The sequence below is a fragment of the Mus musculus genome, chromosome 2 (assembly GCF_000001635.26).
Source record: "Mus musculus strain C57BL/6J chromosome 2, GRCm38.p6 C57BL/6J".
NCBI classification, from domain to species: Eukaryota; Metazoa; Chordata; class Mammalia; order Rodentia; family Muridae; genus Mus; species Mus musculus.
In genome coordinates, this window is record NC_000068.7 from 153,122,771 (window position 1) to 153,141,941 (window position 19,171).

At 48.4% G+C, this 19,171-nt stretch overlaps 1 protein-coding gene across 2 annotated transcripts in view; it reads left to right on the plus strand.

Annotated features, from left to right (window-relative positions):
* The window catches only part of Hck (hemopoietic cell kinase), a 42,974-nt gene that overhangs the window by 14,303 nt on the left and 9,500 nt on the right, over positions 1-19,171 (plus strand). For both annotated transcript variants that reach the window (NM_010407.4, NM_001172117.1), the window contains exons 2-10: positions 1,400-1,517; positions 5,493-5,535; positions 6,273-6,372; positions 7,074-7,172; positions 8,451-8,554; positions 11,299-11,448; positions 11,854-12,006; positions 13,928-14,107; positions 15,492-15,568. In NM_010407.4, the coding sequence (NP_034537.2) occupies positions 1,400-1,517; positions 5,493-5,535; positions 6,273-6,372; positions 7,074-7,172; positions 8,451-8,554; positions 11,299-11,448; positions 11,854-12,006; positions 13,928-14,107; positions 15,492-15,568 (1,024 nt within the window). The remainder of the gene's footprint in view (positions 1-1,399; positions 1,518-5,492; positions 5,536-6,272; positions 6,373-7,073; positions 7,173-8,450; positions 8,555-11,298; positions 11,449-11,853; positions 12,007-13,927; positions 14,108-15,491; positions 15,569-19,171) is intronic.

A 19,171-nucleotide genomic window follows, 5' to 3' on the forward strand; every position in this document is an offset into this window, starting at 1 on the left:
AACTGAGCTTTCCCATACAAGTACTGTCCAGGCCTCAGCCTTCTTCGCTTCCGTGGTCAGATGCGATGTACTGTGTTCAGGGGCTATGGTCATAACGGAACCAAGTTCTCAACAACTCAGAGCTGACTGTGCAGCCCTGGGTAAGCCAGCACTTCCTCCTAGAGTAGCTTGCAGGCCACTTTCTCAGCAAACATATGGGCCCATGTAGAGAAAAGAAACACTTTAGCCACTTTTATAGTGAGGTTTTTGTGTACACGTGCTGGGGATCCAGCCGAGTCTGGGCCTCAGTTCCAGGATCTCACGCAGGCTAAGTTGCCCCTCTACCATTGAGCTGTGCCCTTAGCTCCCCACAGTTAAGTTTTGACTCCAGTTACTAGGTCAGCACCTGGGTGTGATGACACACAGTGGCAATCCTGCCACTAGGAGGCTGAAGCATGACAAATGTGAGTTTGAAGCTAGCCTGGGCCACATAGCAAGACTGTCTCAAAACAAACAGGTGAATGTGTTTCTTAAGTTAATACACAGCAATGTCTGAGTGATATACTCCCAATAGATGGGGTTCTAGCCCCTCAGGCCCCAGAACTGCTGTCACCCGTGGCTGGACAATCACAGCAATCTCCCATAAGGTCCATGGCCTGCTTCCAGAGTCCTCTTGCATTGCTAAACTCAGTGGCTAAGAGATATAAACCTTCTGGAAAGTATTGACTTAACAAGCCCCTATTTTTCCACCATTCAAAGGGTTATGAAAGCTGTCAGCTAGCAATGCAACTTGAATGAACAAATGAATGAATGAATGAATGAATGAATGACCAGATAAACCCACTAGAAAGAGGAGGAAAGGAAGGAAGGATGGGAAGGAGGAGGGATGGAGGGATGGAGGAAGATGATGCCCAGTTATTATTCTGGATTATTGGAGCCATGTTATTCATCTTCATTGTTGGGACACATGATGACAGTGTAGTATTATCTTGTATCATGCTCCTCTCGGTGCTGGGGTGCCATTCAGAGGCTGTGCTGAGTGTTCCCCATTGCCACAGGCTTGGAGTGCTCTGTAGTAGGGAGCCTGTTAGGTGAGAACGATAAATGAGGTGCAGTGGGGTGCAGGGGCCAGGAATCAGCTGTTTCCTGATCCAAGGCCAACAGCATCCACCACCCATGCTGCTCCATAGATCCGTCGTGCCATTTCCATTATTCTCACAGTTTTCCTTCATAGATTCCCTACCCTGCTGGTCCTTGGATTCCATGTGTGCTCTGGCTAAGCACCGTGGCCGATGAGCCAGGGAGAAGCTGAGGACCCAAGTACTTTCACTCAAGGCTGTCAGGCAGGCTGGGAAAGTGAAGACACCTGCGGGGCTCTTTCCAGCCTCAGCTCCTCCTGTCTTCCCTCTGTTGGCTACAGGATGGGATGCGTGAAGTCCAGGTTCCTCCGAGATGGAAGCAAGGCCTCAAAAACAGAGCCAAGTGCCAATCAGAAGGGCCCTGTGTATGTGCCGGATCCCACGTCCTCCAGCAAGCTGGTGAGTACGGCATCCCAGGGAGCTGCCACAGGGACTTTAAACCCTTTCTTCCCCAAATGAGATGACACCCACAAGCCACCTACCTCTAGGATGCTTTCCCCAGACGTGGAAGCTGCTTCTTACCTGGTGGCCATATCCTGGCCCTGGGCTCTGCCTCTCAGTCAAATGAGTGTGTTCCTTGTGTTCCTTCAGCCTGGGCCCTGCAGCACTGCAGCAGCATGCAAGCAGACCCATGATGACAGAGGTAGCATGGCTGTCCATCTGCCCTGCAACAGCAATTGAGCAAGGAGAGCAGCAGGGAGGCTGAGGGATCGCTCAGTAGATAAAGAACTATTGCTCAAGGGTGAGGGCCAGAGTTTGAATCCCCAGCACACAGAGGCAGAGACACAGCATCTCCAGAGTAAGCTGGCCAGAAAGTGAGACATCCTGCCTCAATATGTAAGACTGAAAGTAATGAAGGAAGACATCAACTTCGGGGGCTCCACACATGTATGTACCCATGTAGACACATACCTGTGCACAGATGTGCATCCACACACATGTGAACACATATAAACAGACATCATATGCATGCAAAACAAAAAAAATCAATAGTGACTATTTTGGTTACTTTTCTATTACTGTGATAAAATGCCAGGACCAGGGTAGCTTGTAGAAGAAGGAGTTTATTTAGGCTCACGGGTCCAGAGGCTTAGAGTCCATGATGGTGGAGCAGAGCCAGCCGCTGGCAGCCATGGCAGCCGGGGCAGCAGCTGAGCTCTAACATCTTGCTCGAGCCATAGAGAAAGAACCAGAAACAGTATGAGTCTTTTAACTCTCAAAACCCAGCTCCCACCCCCAATGGCATGCTTCCTTAGCAAGGCCACACTTCCTAAGCCTCCCAAACTGGGGCCGTCAGTTTGGGAGCCAAGTGTTCAAATGCTTGTGCCTATGTGGACCACCATAGTGGCGGTGGGAGCATCAGTGAGAGCAGTCAAGAGAAGAAGGTGTGATTCCTGAAGGGAAGAGGTAGCTCAGTCCATACAATGCTTTCCACACAAGCATAAGAACCCATCTCCAGAACTCATGTGTAAAAAAGGAAAGAATACAGTGAGGGGAAGGGAGGGAGGGAGAGAGGGATGGAGGAAGGGAGAGAGACAGAGACAGAGAGACACAGAGAGACAAAGAGACAGAGAAAGGAAAGAGAGAGAAAGAAAGAGAGAGGGAGAGAGGGAGGGAGGGAGAGACAGAGAGACAGAGAGACAGAGATGGAGAGACAGAGAGAGGAAAGAGAGAGAAAGAGAAAGAGAGAGAAAGAGAGCGAAAGAAAGAAAGGAAGAAAGAAAGAAAGAAAGGAAGGAGGAAGGGAGACACAGAGACAGAGAGACAGAAATGGAGAGACAGAGACAGAGAGAGGAAAGAGAAAGAGAAAGAAAGAGAGCAAAAGAAAGAAAGAAAGAAAGAAAGAAAGAAAGAAAGAAAGAAAGAAAGAAAGAAAGAAAGAAAGAAAGGAAGGAAGGAAGGAAGGAAGGAAGGAAGGAAGGAAGGAAGACGGGCCAGCTATGGAGGTACATGCTTATAATCACAGCAGTGGAGAGGCAGAGGCAAGCAGATTCCTGGGGCATGCTGTGAGACAGCCTAATCTAATCCGAGGATGTTCTGCCAGTGAGAGATCTTGTCTCAAAAAAACAAAACAAGCAGACTCTGGAGAAGGAATGACCTAACAAAGACCACGTGGTTGGCAGGAACATAAAAGTGAGAGTTGTTGAGGCAGAGGTGAACGCTCACACCAGGTGCTGTGGTTGAGGTGGTCATAGGGTAATAGTGGTGGCAGCCACAGCACACAGCCACTGAGAGCACTACAGCAGGAAATGACAGGAGCAGTGGCCATGGCTGTACGCACAGCTGCATAGCAGGTGTAATTGTTAGTATTGTCTCCAGGCTCCCACTCTGTCCTGGGCACATGGAGCAGGTGTGTCCCCGGCAATCTTCACTTGGAACTGGGAAGCAGGAGGAAACTGCTTGCCATCAGGGTTCAAAGAATCTTGGTGGTTCTGGGTGAGGAGATCAGGCAGCTGAGAAGCCATCGAGTCCAGGGTCTTTCAACTCCAAGCCTGGCGCTGTGGCTGCTTGGCAGCCCCTGATCCTTTCCTTCATTTGTGAGTGGCGAGGGGAGCCCACCATTCTTAGTGCTCCCCAAAGTGCAGTGCACCCCTTCATCACTGGTCCCTTAAGAAGTTCTTCCTGGGGTCTGGAGAGATGGCTCAGAGGTTAAGAGCACTGACTGCTCTTTCAGAGGACTTGCATGGCAACTCACTTCTTTCTGATCCAACATGCTCACGTAGACATATGCACAGGCAAAACACAAATGCACATAAAATATTAAGTAAGTAAGCAAATAAGCTCTTCCTAGGTCAGTGAGATGGGTCAGGAGTAAAGGTGCTTGCATTGCAAGCTTAACTGCCTGAGTTAAGACCCACATAAAGATGGAAGGAGAGAAACGAGTCTACCGGTCCCTTCTGACAGGCACGTGTGCACTATGACAGCAGCAGCAGCCACACTTACACATCATTCACTCACAGAATAAACATATATTTTTTAAAGTTCTTCCTCATGTTAAAAGGTCAATTATGCATAGCCCCCCTTTCTTTATCCCATGCCTGCCCCCAAACACATCCAGTCCCTTCACACAGTGATAGCCCACAGACTGAAGGCAAAATCAAACTCGAGTCTAGCCCTTCGGAGCCCTCTTTTTCAGGACAGGAGGCCTAGACTTCTGTCCCACAAGTCCTTAGTCTCTAAATTGTGAAGCTCAGAGCAGGACTCTGCCTGAGAAAGGCAGGAGACTGTCATAATCCCCTCTCTCTTTGCACTTGGCCTCCCTTAGCACAGCCTGTGGCTATACAAACTTCTCACACTGCTGGTATCCTGATCTGGGTAGTGTTGCCCTAAGAAGCCATCCCTGGGTCTTCTCCGGCCTGATTCTGAGGACAGCTGAAGGGGTGCAGTTGTCGAGTTATTCCCTCCTGTGTGGTGCTCGCCCAGAGGTGGCTGTAAGTTAAGAAAGTATGTCTCAGGAGAAGGTGTTCCCAGGCCAAATCTGTTTGAGAAACCCAGGATGACACAGGCATCTTACAAGGACATCTCAGAACCTTTGAGAGTCTTTCAAAACAAAACAGAACAAAAAAAACAAGCATCCCTCCGTGCTTCCTCAAATGTCTAACAGCATGTGTGACATGAGGCACCCTCTTATTGACGATGAGAAGTCATGAATTATGGAGCCCTGCAAGTGCCACATCCCCTAAAAGCAACAATCACTGTCAGTTTGCTGTGGACACATAAAAACCCTTTTCGGTGGATTTTACCACCACACTACAAACACGTATCCACAGGAAATACATATACTTGCTTTATATAGACATAATGAGTTGTGTGAATGCTTGCTTTGGAAGACAGGCTCTCACTGTCTAGTCCAGGAGGATGCTTGGCACTCACGGGAATCCTGCTAGGTTCCCAGTGCTGGCATTACATATGTGCACCACCATGTCCAGCTTCAGGAATGTGATGGTCAGCAGAAGTAGCCATTTTCACCCAGGAATTTGTGTGATCTCATCTAAGTGATACTTGGAGACCTGTGGTTCTGATGGCAGTGTCCCTTTGTCAGATTGCTCCATGCACATGATGGAGTCTGTCCGTGAGAAACCTGGTAAACCCAAGATACCTTCAGACATCTCTAAGCAACACAGATCTGGACCAGTTCCCTCACTGGGTGGGAGGATCAACCTAGCCCTTCCCAGTATTTCAAGGCAAGGGTCCCGATCACATTTTAAGATAGCTCTATCCATGTACAGACTCTGTTCTTTATCATGCCATGTGACCCTGCCTATGTCTGTAATTCTCTCCTACCAAGACCCAGGTGGGTTGAAAAGGGTGACCTTTTCAACACAGGATCCTCACAATTTCAGACTCATGTCCTTTTCCTGTTTCTTCCTGCAGGGACCAAACAACAGCAACAGCATGCCCCCAGGGTTTGTGGAGGGTGAGTATCTGGAAGCTTGGGTCTCAGCATCAGATACATCCATTAGCTTAGATTCTGAGTTGTAACTGATGGGGGAAAGTAAAAAAAAAAAAAAAAACAAACAAAACAAAACAAAAAACCTCTGTACTTGGCTTTTGTGAAGTTGTGATTAATACACTCTGACCAAAAGCAACTTGGGGGAGGAGTGGGTTTGTTTCATCTTGCAGTCTGTGGGTCACAGTCTGTCACTGAGGGAAGTCAGAGTGTCAGAATGGGAACCCAGCAGTTAGCTAGAGACAGGAACTGAAGCAGAGAAAAGGTGCTTACTGGTTTGCTCAACCTGCTTTCTTATACAACCCAAAAGCAGCTGTTCAGGGGAAGCACATGGTTCCTAGTGGGCCAGCCAACCACCAATTCCTCCACAATAACCATCAATCTAGAAAAAAAAAAAAAATCCCTGCAGACTTCCCCACCAGTCAATCTGATTGGCCTACTCTATCTTTGAGGTTCCCTCTTCCCAGGTGACTCTACCTTGTGTCGAGGTAACAAAAACTAACCAGCACCCTTGTATAGTCTCTAAATTACCTGAGCTCCTTGCCCGGGCTCTTGTCTTTCTAGAATGCTGTCCAGTGGTGTGAACAGAGCCCTGAAGGCTTTAACCAGCACAGGCCCCAGCACAGGGGGCTGCTCTGGTGTAAAGGAGTCGGGAACTGGGGGGATGGCACGGGGACCCATCCTGGCATCTCCCGTCTTGGCAGGCTCTGAGGATACCATTGTGGTCGCACTGTACGACTATGAGGCTATTCACCGTGAAGACCTCAGCTTCCAGAAGGGAGACCAGATGGTGGTTCTGGAGGAGTGAGTTCTAGCCTGGTCCCCCCTGAGACACACCCACCTGCAGGGCTTAGCTACACTTCTGTTTTGCATCTTTAAAGAGCCCAACAGCCTAATTCTGGGAGTAAATGATGAGAATCTGACTGCACACCATATAGGACCTACCTCTCAGTAACAAAACCAGAGATGGAAACTATGTCCTCTCTGACAGGCTCTCCACAAAGCCTTCCTAAGGGATAGAGGCCTAAGTGTCTGGGCTCCAGGCTGCCCTGTGGGCCTGGCCCCTTTAGCAATCCCAGGGTCTCTGAGCTCCCCACCTGTGATAGTCACAGTCTTCACCATCAGGACCTCTTACAAGAGTTCAGCTTGTACTGAGATCTGGGAATGATACCTTGTCATGTGTAGCCAAACTCTTGAGCCCGCGGCCTTCTCCTTAGGGCCGCAGCTGAACCAGTGTGAGTGCTTCCAGGACACAGGTCCTGGATTGGGTCAGATAGTCCAGCCAAGGACACAAGTCCAGGAAAAAGAATGGATCCAAAGACCCAGACTGTGGTTTCAGCCCAGACTCCTGTGGCGACTCCTCAGCACGTGCTAGGTTCCCCCACCCCTCATGCTCCTGGCTTCCTGAGGGTGGGAAGGAGAGCTTCTAGACCCAGGTGGGGGGCCACAGCAGGCTGTAAAAGGTTCCTGTGCCAGCTGATCCTCTTCTCCCTCCTTTTCCTTAGGGCTGGGGAGTGGTGGAAGGCACGGTCCCTGGCTACCAAGAAGGAAGGCTACATCCCAAGCAACTATGTGGCTCGAGTTAACTCTTTGGAGACAGAAGAGTAAGTGTTCCAGTTCTGCCTTCCAGAAGGCAGCCAGAGCAAAACTGGCCTGCCACCTTAGCATCTCTGCACACACTCTCTCCCCTGTCTGGCACCTTCTGCCTGGGGCTCTTGGCTTGGCTGGGTCATTCCCATGCTTCAGGTCTCAGACCTGTTCAAAATGGTCTCTCTGTGACTCTCTCGGAGAGGTGTTTTTACTTCCTTCTGAATATATCCCACAGGCAAAAAGGGACGTTGCTTTTTTTTTTTAAATTGTCTGCACATGCACTGTCTGCCTCCCTCCCTCTTGAGTGTTGAGCTCTCACACCTGCGCTCTGGGGTTAGACTGCCTAGGTTCTAATCCTGACTCTTCCACTTCCATGCTGTGTAGCCCCAGACAAGCCCCTTATCATCTCTGTTCTCTGCTTTGAGCACTATAAAATAAGAAGAATAAAGGCGATGATCACGTATAAGCTCTTGATGAGTTGGGGCAGAAGTCAGTGGTTAAGAACACTGGCTGCCCTTCCGGACCTGAACATGGAGGTTCACAACTGCCTGTAACTCCAGCTCTAGGGGATCTCACACCCTTCTGGCTTCCCTGGGTACCAGCTCACACATGCCCATGCAAGCACGCGCACACTCACACACACACACATACATATAGGAGAGAGAGAGAGAGAGAGAGAGAGAGAGAGAGAGAGAGAGAGAGAGAGAAATAATTAATATTTTTTAAATTGACAAATGAGCTAAGCTTAGTGGCACAGTTCTTTAATTCCAACATTTGGAAGGCAGAGGCATATGGATCTCTGTAAGTTCAAGGCTAGCCTGGTCTACATTGTGAGATCCAGGACAGCAGAGCTATATAATAAAATGCTGTGTTGGGGTGGTGGTGGGAAACTATGAATGTTAACTATCTTTCTCCCTTATTGATAACGGAGGCAGCAGAGACCCATAGAACAAAAGTCACCTGACAGGCATGCTGATATCTGTTCAGGACTCTCTCCCCATTGTGGTACACAGACTGCTCCTTATTCTTGTGAGGATGAAAAGAACTTCAGCCACTACGACATGAACTTTTCCATAAGTATCCAAAATAGCAAAGAAGAAAAAAAAAAAAAAAAGATTAGCTCTTTCCCACTAACCCACCCCCTAAAAAGTAAGAAAAACAATGCTTCTTGAGGTCAGGTGTTTGGGCCCCCGATCTGAGTGGGCTGTGCTCTGTATGGCCTGGGGCAGCACGTGAGCAGGGCAGGCTGGTCCATCCTGAGTCTCACACTGTCCCTCATTCACTCCTGACAGGTGGTTCTTCAAGGGGATCAGCCGGAAGGATGCAGAGCGCCACCTCCTGGCTCCAGGCAACATGCTGGGCTCCTTCATGATCCGGGACAGTGAGACCACCAAAGGTGATGCCAGCCCTCCCTCCTCCTGTGCCCAGGCAAGGCGCCTCTCCAACCTTAGGGAAGTCCTCTGAGGAGGGTTGAACAGCTCAGTCAAGTGTCCATACTGCCAAGTTTTTTCCTGTCATTTGCTGCTCTGAGCAAGAAGAGGGTTAAGGGCCTGGACTAGGTGGCTTCTTCTAGTTCTAGAAGATGCAGGCTTAGATCATCAGAAGTGGCTTGAGCCCCCAAAGCAAGCAAACATCATGCTGAAACTTGGTCCCCACTAGATCCTGGTCTGTTTTAAATAGCCACACTACTTTGTCCTGTCCACAAGTCCCATTCCTCCCAGGAGAGGAAACAGTGCTATGTGAGATAGAACTTGACCCAAAACAGGACCTGGCCCTGTGCCTCTGAGACTCACCTAAAATTCTCTATCAGTGGGGGAGGGGTAGTGAGATGGCTTAGCTGGAGATGCCGAGGTCATTTGACAAGCTGAGTTCCATCCCCAGGACCTACACAATAAAGAGGAAGGACCAACAGCTGAAGATTGTCCTCTGGCCTCTACAAGCATGACAGTGACATGCATGTCCCCTACCCCATAAGATGTAAGGGAGGAAGCTCTTTTGTGGGCATGTGGATGGGAAGATGTCATTGGTGTCAAGAGTCTTGTCCCCAAATCTCCGTGTTGGCAAAGAGTCATATGGAATGGGTGACCAGAGTTTAAAAATAAAATAAAAACACCGCAAAGGCAGGGGCATCTCTAAGTTCAGGGCCAGCCTGGTCTACAGAGCAAGTACCAGGACATCTAGGGCTACACAAAGAAACCCTATCTAGAGAAAAAGAGTCACCTCGAACCACATAGACTGGTTCCGACTGGCATTCCCATGGGTGAGTTTCCCCAGGGCAGCAATGCCACATGCTGTGTGCACGATTTCAGATTCCACATGCACAGCGAGCCTTTGGCTCTTTGAACTCAGACCACTTGATTTGAACAGGCCAAGCCAGCTGTATAAAGTGTGATCTGGTTGGTACTATGAGGCATCTAGTTTGGGGGACATCAAAGGCATCTGAGAGTCTGGGACCAGCCATTTGGTCTCTGTCTGAGGTCTGTGAGCATTTAGGCTACAGGGAGGCCCAGCTTGTCTCCCGCTGTGCCTAGAGTAGCTTAGAGATTGACCTGTCTAGTTCTACTGAGAGGCAAAGAAACCAACAGCCCAGTGACAGACCTGTGGACAGGAAGGTGGCCTGGACTCGCTTCCACAGCCCCCTGGAGGAGGGGGCTTGCTGGGGATCTGCCTGATTTAGAACACGGTCCCAAGCACTTGGCTGCTTTCCAGATCCTGCACACCCTGTCTAGCACCAGGTACACCAGGTTCCCCTTGACTGGGATAGGCTAAGAAGGAGCCAACCGGACAGCCTTGGAACCCAAATGTGCTACTTGCCAGCTGTGTGACTCCAAGTGAGTATGTCACCTATAAAGTGAGGCTGATACGTCTATAAAGCATCTGCCTCGTGAGACTATTCACTATGATGAATGATACGATCCAAGTAATTTTAATTGATGAAAACGCACACTGTTCCTGTCATTCACTGTTCATTTGGCCAGCATGCTTAGAACAGCTTGGCTTGTTGTCAGTTGTCATTCAACAATCTAAACTTCCCTCAATGACATTGTGCTATTATAAGAAGGAGGAAATATGAAAGGCAGAGAAGCTAGGTAACATAGCTCACACGTGGTGGACTGCGGCCACAGATTGGAATGCTTGTGTATCTCTGGTCTGTGTGACAATCCAAATCATAGATTACTGTAAGCTGGACAGTTTAGAGCCACACATCTGTATTGTCTCTCAGTTCTGGAAGCCAAGAGTCTGAGTTTGCTGGTCTCTGGTCAAGATGTCTGTGGGGCTGGCTCATTTTGGAGTCTTGTAGGGGCGGGGGCAGGGCTCCATTTCATTTTCTGTCCTTGTGGGCTTTGAAAGGCCACAAGTGCTGCTTGGCTCATGGCTGTTCCTCTCCAACACCTATTTCCACTAGCATGTTCACAAACTGAGTCCTTTTGTTAAGGACCCCTCTGAGTTCCCTGGGACACCCCTGGACACTCTGTCATGTAAGGTCACATATTTCCCAGCTGCAGGTGTTCACATAAGAGCATCCTGGATACTATGCAGCTGACCACAGTGCCTATTTTCACACTTTAGTAATCAGACCAGATTTTCTTTGTTCTTTTTATTTGTATGTTTTCAGTTTCTCTCTCTCTCTCTCAAATTAGTATAGTATCTTGGCTTTTTCTTCACTAAATAGATACAGACAGATAAATGGTATAGAAGATAGATAGATAGATACATAGATAGATAGATAGATACATAGATACATAGATACATAGATACATAGATGAATAATGATGTGATAGTGACAGTCAGCTTACTTTTCCAAGTCACTTACAAGTATTACTTCTGTTAATCATGGGGCAAACTGATGAGATGGAAAGGCATAACAACTCTTATTTTACAGGCGAGGAAACTGAGGCATAAAAAGGTCCAGTGGTCATTTGGTCAAGGGCTCACAGCTGAGAACTGCAGAGCTGGAATGGGAACCCAGGCAGCCCAATGCCTCAGCCCACTCTTAATGAAATGAGCTTCTGCCCAGGTAGCACATGCCCAGCTGTGCCAGGAGAGGCCTGCGGGGCATCATAAGGATGCCAAGGTACTGACATCAGGTAGCAGGCTTCTAAGGTGCCATTCTGAGGGGCTTCTCTTGGACCAATACAGGGAGCTACTCGTTGTCTGTTCGAGACTTTGACCCCCAGCACGGAGACACCGTGAAGCACTATAAGATCCGGACGCTGGACAGTGGAGGCTTCTACATCTCTCCAAGGAGCACCTTCAGCAGCCTGCAGGAACTCGTGCTCCACTACAAGAGTGAGTCTTGCTCGAGGCCACGCCTCCACATTTGACTGCAGAGCCTAAGCTGCTCCTCACTGCACAGTGTGGCCAGGCTGTGAAGCAGTCACTAGCCACAGCTTTTATTCCTCAGCACCTTGGCTTTGCTTTGCAATGGTTGTTTGGTTCTGGAGAAGGAGAGTCTACTGCTTGCTAGGCAAGTACTGTATCATACCACGAGCCCCCACTAGGAGGGGCCTGTCTCTCAGAACCCCAGTGGCATGCAGCTCTGCACTCAGACTTCCTGGCCTGGACAGGCAATCACGCTGGGCACCCCTGAAGGTTTAGGCTGGCTGGACATGAGGGTGGCGGTATACAGGTGTCATTCATCATGCTCTGCGATTTGGGGAATGTCCCACCTGCTGACTGGGCACTCTGTTTCAGAGGGGAAGGATGGGCTCTGCCAGAAGCTGTCAGTGCCCTGTGTGTCTCCCAAACCCCAGAAGCCATGGGAGAAAGATGCTTGGGAGATTCCTCGAGAATCCCTCCAGATGGAGAAGAAACTTGGAGCTGGGCAGTTTGGAGAAGTGTGGATGGGTAAGGAGCTGGGGCCAGAGTCCATAAAGCCAGAGCTGGGAGGGCCCTGAGGGTACAGGGATATCACCCAGCAGTGGGGAATTTAAATAATAACCACAGGAGGCCACTCCTCAGATAGCAAACCAAATTGTCTACTGGGAAATCACTAGTTTGCCTTTGTGGCCAGGCTTAAAGGTCAAAGAACTGCTCGAGTCCTGGATGGGAGTTGTATGGAGTTGGGAACAGGCTACCTTGTGGGGCTAGCATACTCAGGGCCTCTTGTGATGGTGAAAATTCATAGTGAGGGGAAAGGCTTGGGTTTTCAGGTGAGTCCAATGCTGGCAACTAAAGACAAAGCTGTTCAGATCATGAGCCACAATGTCCAGTGACATTCCAGGCATGATGGGACACCAGAAAGGCCAGCACACCCCTGTGGTCCTTGGCCCAGTACCTTGAGAACAGGAGAGGTAGATGGTCACAATACCTGATCCACCATGTTAACACTCCCCTGTGTGGCAGATGGAAAGGACGGAGCTTGTAGAGATGCAAACATTCAGCCAGATAAAGTGAGTTTTGAAAGCCTGTGGCTCAACTACATTTACCAAGAGCCCTCTACATGCCAGGTGCTGAGTAAATGAAGCCATAAGGAAGTGCAAGGAAGAAAGACAGATCTGAGAAGCAAAGCTGGGACAAACAAAACAAACAAACAAACAAATAAACAAAAAACTGTCCCATGAGACCCCCATGCTCTCACTACAAACACCACAGATCTGGATTTGAGCTTCCTGGCATCCAAGATACACAGAGAAAGAAAAGCATGTATAATACCAGAGCCACTAAATGAAGCAGGGTGGGATGGAGCAAGAGAACAGTGTGTGGCAAGTCCCTGCAGCTGAGGACTTGAGGGTCAGGTGTATGCAGGGTGGTTAATGTGTAAAAGCCAGAGTGAGGCCAGAGAGATGGCTCACTGGGTAAGAGGGCTTGCTGCAAACACCTGATGATCTGAGTTCAAACCCAGAAACCCACACTGAAAAGAGGGAACTGCTGGAAAAGATCATCCTCTGACCTACACACACGTGCACACACACATGCACACACACGTGCACAGAGAGAGACAGAGAGACAGAGACAGAGTAATTTATTTTATTATTTTTTTAAAAGAAAGTAAGAGTGAATTTATTGAGTCAGGCCTAGTGATATATGCCTACCATCCCAGCTATATATTGGGACAGGAGGACTCAAGTTCAAGGCCAACCTGAACAACTTAGTAAGACCCTGCTTCAAAATAAAACGTGAGAAGGGGGCTGGGATATAGCTCAGTGGTAGAGCATTTTCCTAGTATGAGACCCTGGTTCAGTCTCTAGTTTGAGCATGTGTTGGAGGTGACCTTGGTGGATGACAAGGACAGAAAAGTAGGTGTGATCAGGCCAAGCAGAGCCTATGGGGCATAATGAATCTGGTAATTGTTTCAAGGCAGCGTTAAGCTTACATGCTATGCAGGCTCATGTTGCAGTCTAACTGGTGGCTTAAGGGTTACTACCCAGGGATTAAACTCAGTATCCTGTATGCGTTAAGCAAGTTCTGTGCCATTGAGCACCAGTCTCAACTCTTGTCTTCTGAGTCATGGGCTGGCCCGGAGCCTCCAGTCCTCCTACTTCACTGTCTTGAGAGTGACAAGTGTCTAGAATGACAGGCATGTGCCCCAAGCCCAGACTGGAGGATTTTATAAGTCTTGCAAATAGCCCTTCAGTGAGAGTTTATCCCTTCCACTTAGTGGGTGAGGAAGACAGCCCAGAGAAGGTAGGTATTTCAGTTGTACTCAGCTAGGCAGGGAACCGGTGTCCAGGCCTCTCTCTCTGTCTTAAAGGCTTAAGATGGGCAGGGAGGGCTCCTCCAGGGCTGCTGGGTCCTAACCACCCTCCGTGCTCCATGCTTTCCCCAGCCACCTACAACAAGCACACCAAAGTGGCGGTGAAGACAATGAAGCCAGGGAGCATGTCCGTGGAGGCCTTCCTGGCTGAGGCCAACCTGATGAAGTCGCTGCAGCATGACAAACTGGTGAAGCTACACGCTGTGGTCTCTCAGGAGCCCATCTTTATTGTCACGGAGTTCATGGCCAAAGGTGCGTGGGCAGGGATAGAGTGTGGGCCAAGCTGACTCCTTTCAGTCTCCAAGATGGCCTTGGCGTGGCTCTTCTGGCACAGCCACCTCATAGAGCATCTACACTCCAGCCTCCTGGCTGGCAGAGTGCAATCCTGTGAAGGGAGCTCGGTGGAGAGGAGGGGCAGGGGCTGCAGAGCCTCTGGGCGACAGAGGAATCACATGGCTTCCTTGTGACTCGTACCTGGGAACCTCAGTGCTGGGCTGTAAAGAAGTCTTGCTCCAAGTTCTAAGGGACAAGAAGCCACATGGAGAAAGACCATAAAGGTGCCACTTCATCTTGAATGTTCCACCTGTGTCACCTCACTTCACAGTGTGGTTGGTCCTGCTATGACCAACCCACAGAATCATGACAATGTCCGTGTTGTCACTTCAGGCTACTTAGCTTTGGGCCACTGTATCCTGGGATTATTCAGCATATTTCAAGAATGTTTGAGAAAGGATTCCACTCTGTAGCCCAGGTTGTCCTGGCACTCATTATGTAGCCCAGGCTAGCCTCAATCTCGTAGCTGTCCTGCCTCAGCCTCTCAAGTGCTGGGATTACAGATGTGTGTCTCCACACCCGGCTTCTCAGAGTTAGTTAGTTAGTTAGTTAGTTAGTTTTAGAACAGCTGGTTTATAGTCATTTTCAGTCCCTGGTCATTTCTGGATAAACATCTCATACAACAACATCCAATGTGACTTGAAAACTCAAAGCTTTTTCTACTTTTCAAGTCTACTTTACAAATCTACAACCACCCAGCTTTCTAAAGCAAAGCCCTGGACACCCAGGTCCATGGGGCCGCATCAACCAAAGAGTTAGTAAGCAACTAAAAAGTCCTTTCAGAAAAATTCAAGCTCTAGCACTCAGACACTAGAAGCAGTAAGTAGATGTGTCTTTAACTAGCACTGCAGCTGGGCGGGGATAAATGCTGGGAGTCAAGACTAATCTACTAGCTAAAGTGGAAAAATAGCTGGAGCCTGGGAATCGGAGACCAGTCTGAACAATATAACAAGGCACTATCTCAAGAAGAAAGTCATACCTGGCTTGCCTTTAATCACAGAACTTGAGAGGCAGAGGCAGGCAGATCTCTTTGTGAGTTCAAGGCTGGCCAGGCTGGTCTACAAATCTACTTTCAGGACAGCCAGAATGACACAGAGAAGCTTTGTCTCAAAAAACGAACAAGAGAAAGGAGGAGGAGGAGGTGGTTAGCTGGAGATGTAACTCAGTGCTTGCCTAGCATGTGTGAGGCTCTGGGTTCAGTCCCTGTACTGCAAAGAGGAAAGATCTCTATTGCTATGAAAAACTGTTACTTATTTCTCACTAAGGAGCAGTAGTCCATGTTCCTTCTCACTCCCCTCTGCAGGAAGCCTGCTGGACTTTCTCAAGAGTGAAGAAGGCAGCAAGCAGCCACTGCCAAAACTCATTGACTTCTCAGCCCAGGTGAGTTGTGCCAGCGATAGTCAGGAGAGGTGACAGGAAAGGTGACGTCATTTGTGTTCTCTGTGTCTTTCATGTGAATACTCATGCTCCCCACACACAAGGACTAGTCACAGTACTCCAAGTACTCAAAGACTTCTGTATGCTAAAGTCCCTTATAGAAAATAGTATATTTACTGTAAATATACTATTTTCCCTAGGCACATTCCCCTGCATGCTACTTAAAGCATCTCTAGCTGGCCTATGGAATCTAACACAAATGCTATGTAAACAGTTATTATTTCGTATTGTATAAGAGATAATGACCACTTAAAGTCTATAGACAGCATTTGATTTAGAATATTCTTGCTGTGCGGTTGGTTGCGTGCAGATGCAGAACCCATGGATACAGACTGTTCTTCATATGAACCAACTCATACAGTGCTGACATCAAAACTACGGAATTTTTCATAACAGGTTAATTATTTTATTATATGGGTCTTTTGCCTGTCTATGAGTCTGTACTACATGAATGTCTGCTGCCCTCAGATGTCAGAGGAGGGTGCCAGATTCTCTAGAGCTATAGTTATAGGTGCTTGTGAGCCACCATGTGGGTGCTAGGACTGAATCCAGGACCTCTGGAAGAGCAGCCAGTGCTCTTAACCACTGAGCCATCTCTCCAGATTCTGGAATAATTTTGTTTGTTGATTTTTGGTGTGAGGAATGGAACCTGGGGCCTTGTACATGCCAAAGAAGGACTACATTTGAGCTACGTCACCATCCATGTAAGTCATCCATTCTTATGTAACAGATAAAGGCTTAGTAGCCTGAAATGATAACACTGAATATTTCCCATGATTCTCTGGACTGACTATAGCAGGCTAGATGGAGCACTCTATGCACTGAGGTGGCGTGAGGAGCATGTCCAAGGTGACGTTCATTCTTACAACTTCTCCCTGTGTAGCCTCTCAGCACTCAGTATTTCTTCACAGCCCAGTATCAGAGCTCCAAGTGGGACCTGTCCAAGGTGCAAGCAGTGGGTAAGCCTCTGTTTGCACTGACTTATCAATGCCCTATTGGCCAAAGTCAGTCACAGCAGCCAAGCCCAGAGTCCTGGCAGGCAAATGTAGGAAGGTAATTGTCATTCCGTCGTCCTACAGACCTGAAATCGAGGTATGAAGAATTTAAGTACAAACTGCGCACAATGGTGAATGACTGAAATCGTAACAGTCAGGAAGCAGAGGGAAGATCAGGAGGGCCAGGCTAGACTTGAGCTGCAGAGTGTGTCATTAAAAAAAAAAAAAAAAAAAAAAAAAGTGAAGTTCAGATGAGGAAACTGAGCCCAGGGAGGCTCTGCAGCTGGCCTAAGCTGCAGGGCTGATTAGAGGGAGGGGGTGGCTCCCACAATAATGACAATGGCAAACACCACTGGCTTTATGCAGTTTACTTGTAGATGAGACCACAGGCATTAAAGGAAGGGCTCTCTTAAAGGCCCACCACCTCCCCCCAGGGCCCTGGCTCTGAGTCTGAAGAGCAAGAATTCAGCAAAGAGAAGGGGGCTATGTAAGCCGCTGGGACACATCTTAAAACCCCAATTTAAAATAAATAAGCAAAACAAAAATGGTTCAGTCGTCCAGAGCTTTCCTGGGTGCACACACCCTGGGTTCTGTTCCCAACGTTGTACAAAGCCGGCTAACATTCTTTCTCACCTGCCCCATGGCCACATTCCATGCACAGGCAGTTTCTACCAACTCCTGCTCTCTGCTCTCTGGGGGGAAACCTGGTGGACAGTGGTGCTGTAGGAATGCACAGCCTGGTCCAGGAGCCATCAGAGAAGGCTTCGCTGAGGAAGAGGTCTCCAGTTCCAGGAGCTTGGGGGTTAGAAATTCCACACATGCCGAGGATAAGGAAGGCATTCTAGACAAAAAGAAACAGCCTGTTCAAAAGGCCAAAAAGGCAACGAAGTGGCTGAGCCTGGTCAGCCTGAGCCAGACAGTGGCACAGATGAAAGGGATGTGGCATACAGCCCAGTGGGAACTGAGAATTTGCGGCTGAACCTAGGGTTGAGCTTGGCGGAGACCCAGGTCAGAGCTCTTTTGAGTATGCAAATACCAGGGGCTCAGATCCCGGGGAAGTCTAAGCAGAGGCTCTACTTTCAGAGCCCTGAATGCCAGAGGCATATGGAAATCAAGGCCGGGCACTTGCATCTCAGTGGGTCGGGTCTTCTGGGAAACAATGGTCTGGCCTGTTACTAAAGTATAAGCATGTAAGCAGCTGGAGCTTTGCTGGTGAGCAAGAGTCAAAAGCTACAGCAAGAGCAAATCCTGGGGGCTGGAGAAGTGACTCAGTGGGTAAGAGCACTGACTGCTCTTTTGAAGGTACTGAGTTCAAATCCCAGCAACCACATGGTGGCTCACAACCACCTGTAATGAGATCTGACACCCTCTTCTGGTGTGTTAGAAGTCAGCTTCAGTGTACTTATGCATAATAGTAAATGAAGCTTTGGGCCAGAGCAAGCAGGGACTGAGTTAGCGGAGTTGACAGGAGCATCCCCAACAACCACATGAAGGCTCACAACCATCTGTACAGCTACACTGTACTCACATACATAAAATAAATAAATAAATCTTAAAAAAAAAAAAAAAGAAAGAAAGAAAAAAGAAAGAAAGAGCAACTCCTGCAGCTGGGGAATATGGCTTAGTCAGTAGTGTGCTTGCCCAGCGCACATGAAGTCCCAGGTTTGATCCTCAGCATAAATAGTCAGTGTTATCATTTCAGAATACTAAGTCTTTATCTGTTACATAAGAATGGATGACTTACATGGATGGTGACGTAGCTCAAATGTAGATTCCTTCTTTGGCATGTACAAGGCCCCAGGTTCTATTCCTCACACCAAAAACCAACCAACAAAATTATCCCAGGACCTGGAGAGATGGCTCAGTGGTTAAGAGCCCTGGCTGCTCTTCCAGAGATCCTGGATTCAGTCCTAGCACCCACATGGTGGCTCACAAGCACCTATAACTACAGTTCTAGAGAATCTGGCGTCATATGAAGAACAGTCTGTATCCATGGGTTCTGCATCTGCACGCAACCAACCGCACAGCAAGAATATTCTAAATCAAATGCAGCTTTCAAGTTTGATATCTCTTTTTAGCCCCAGCTTTATTGGTGAAATAAAATTTCATACAATAGATTTTAAAATATATCTTGGGGTTTGGTTTGGTTTGGTTTTGTTGTTTTGTTTTGTTTTGTTTTGTTTTTTTGAGACAGGGTTTCTCTGTGTAGCCCTGGCTGTCCTGGAACTCACTCTGTAGACCAGGCTGGCCTCAAACTCAGAAATCCTCCTGCCTCTGCCTCCCAAATGCTGGGATTAAAGGTGTGCGCCACCACGCCCGGCTTTAAAATATATCTTAATAGAGCTACTCCTAGGTTGGAGAGATGGTTCGGTGGTTGAGAGCACTGGTGGCTCTTCCAGAGGGCCAGGGTTCAATTCCCAGCACCCACATGGTAGCTCACAGCTGTCTGTAACTCCAGCTCCTGGGGATCCAACACCATCACACAGAAATGCAGGCAGGCAAAACACCAGTGCACATAAAATAAAAATAAATAGCTAGGCAGTGGTGGTGC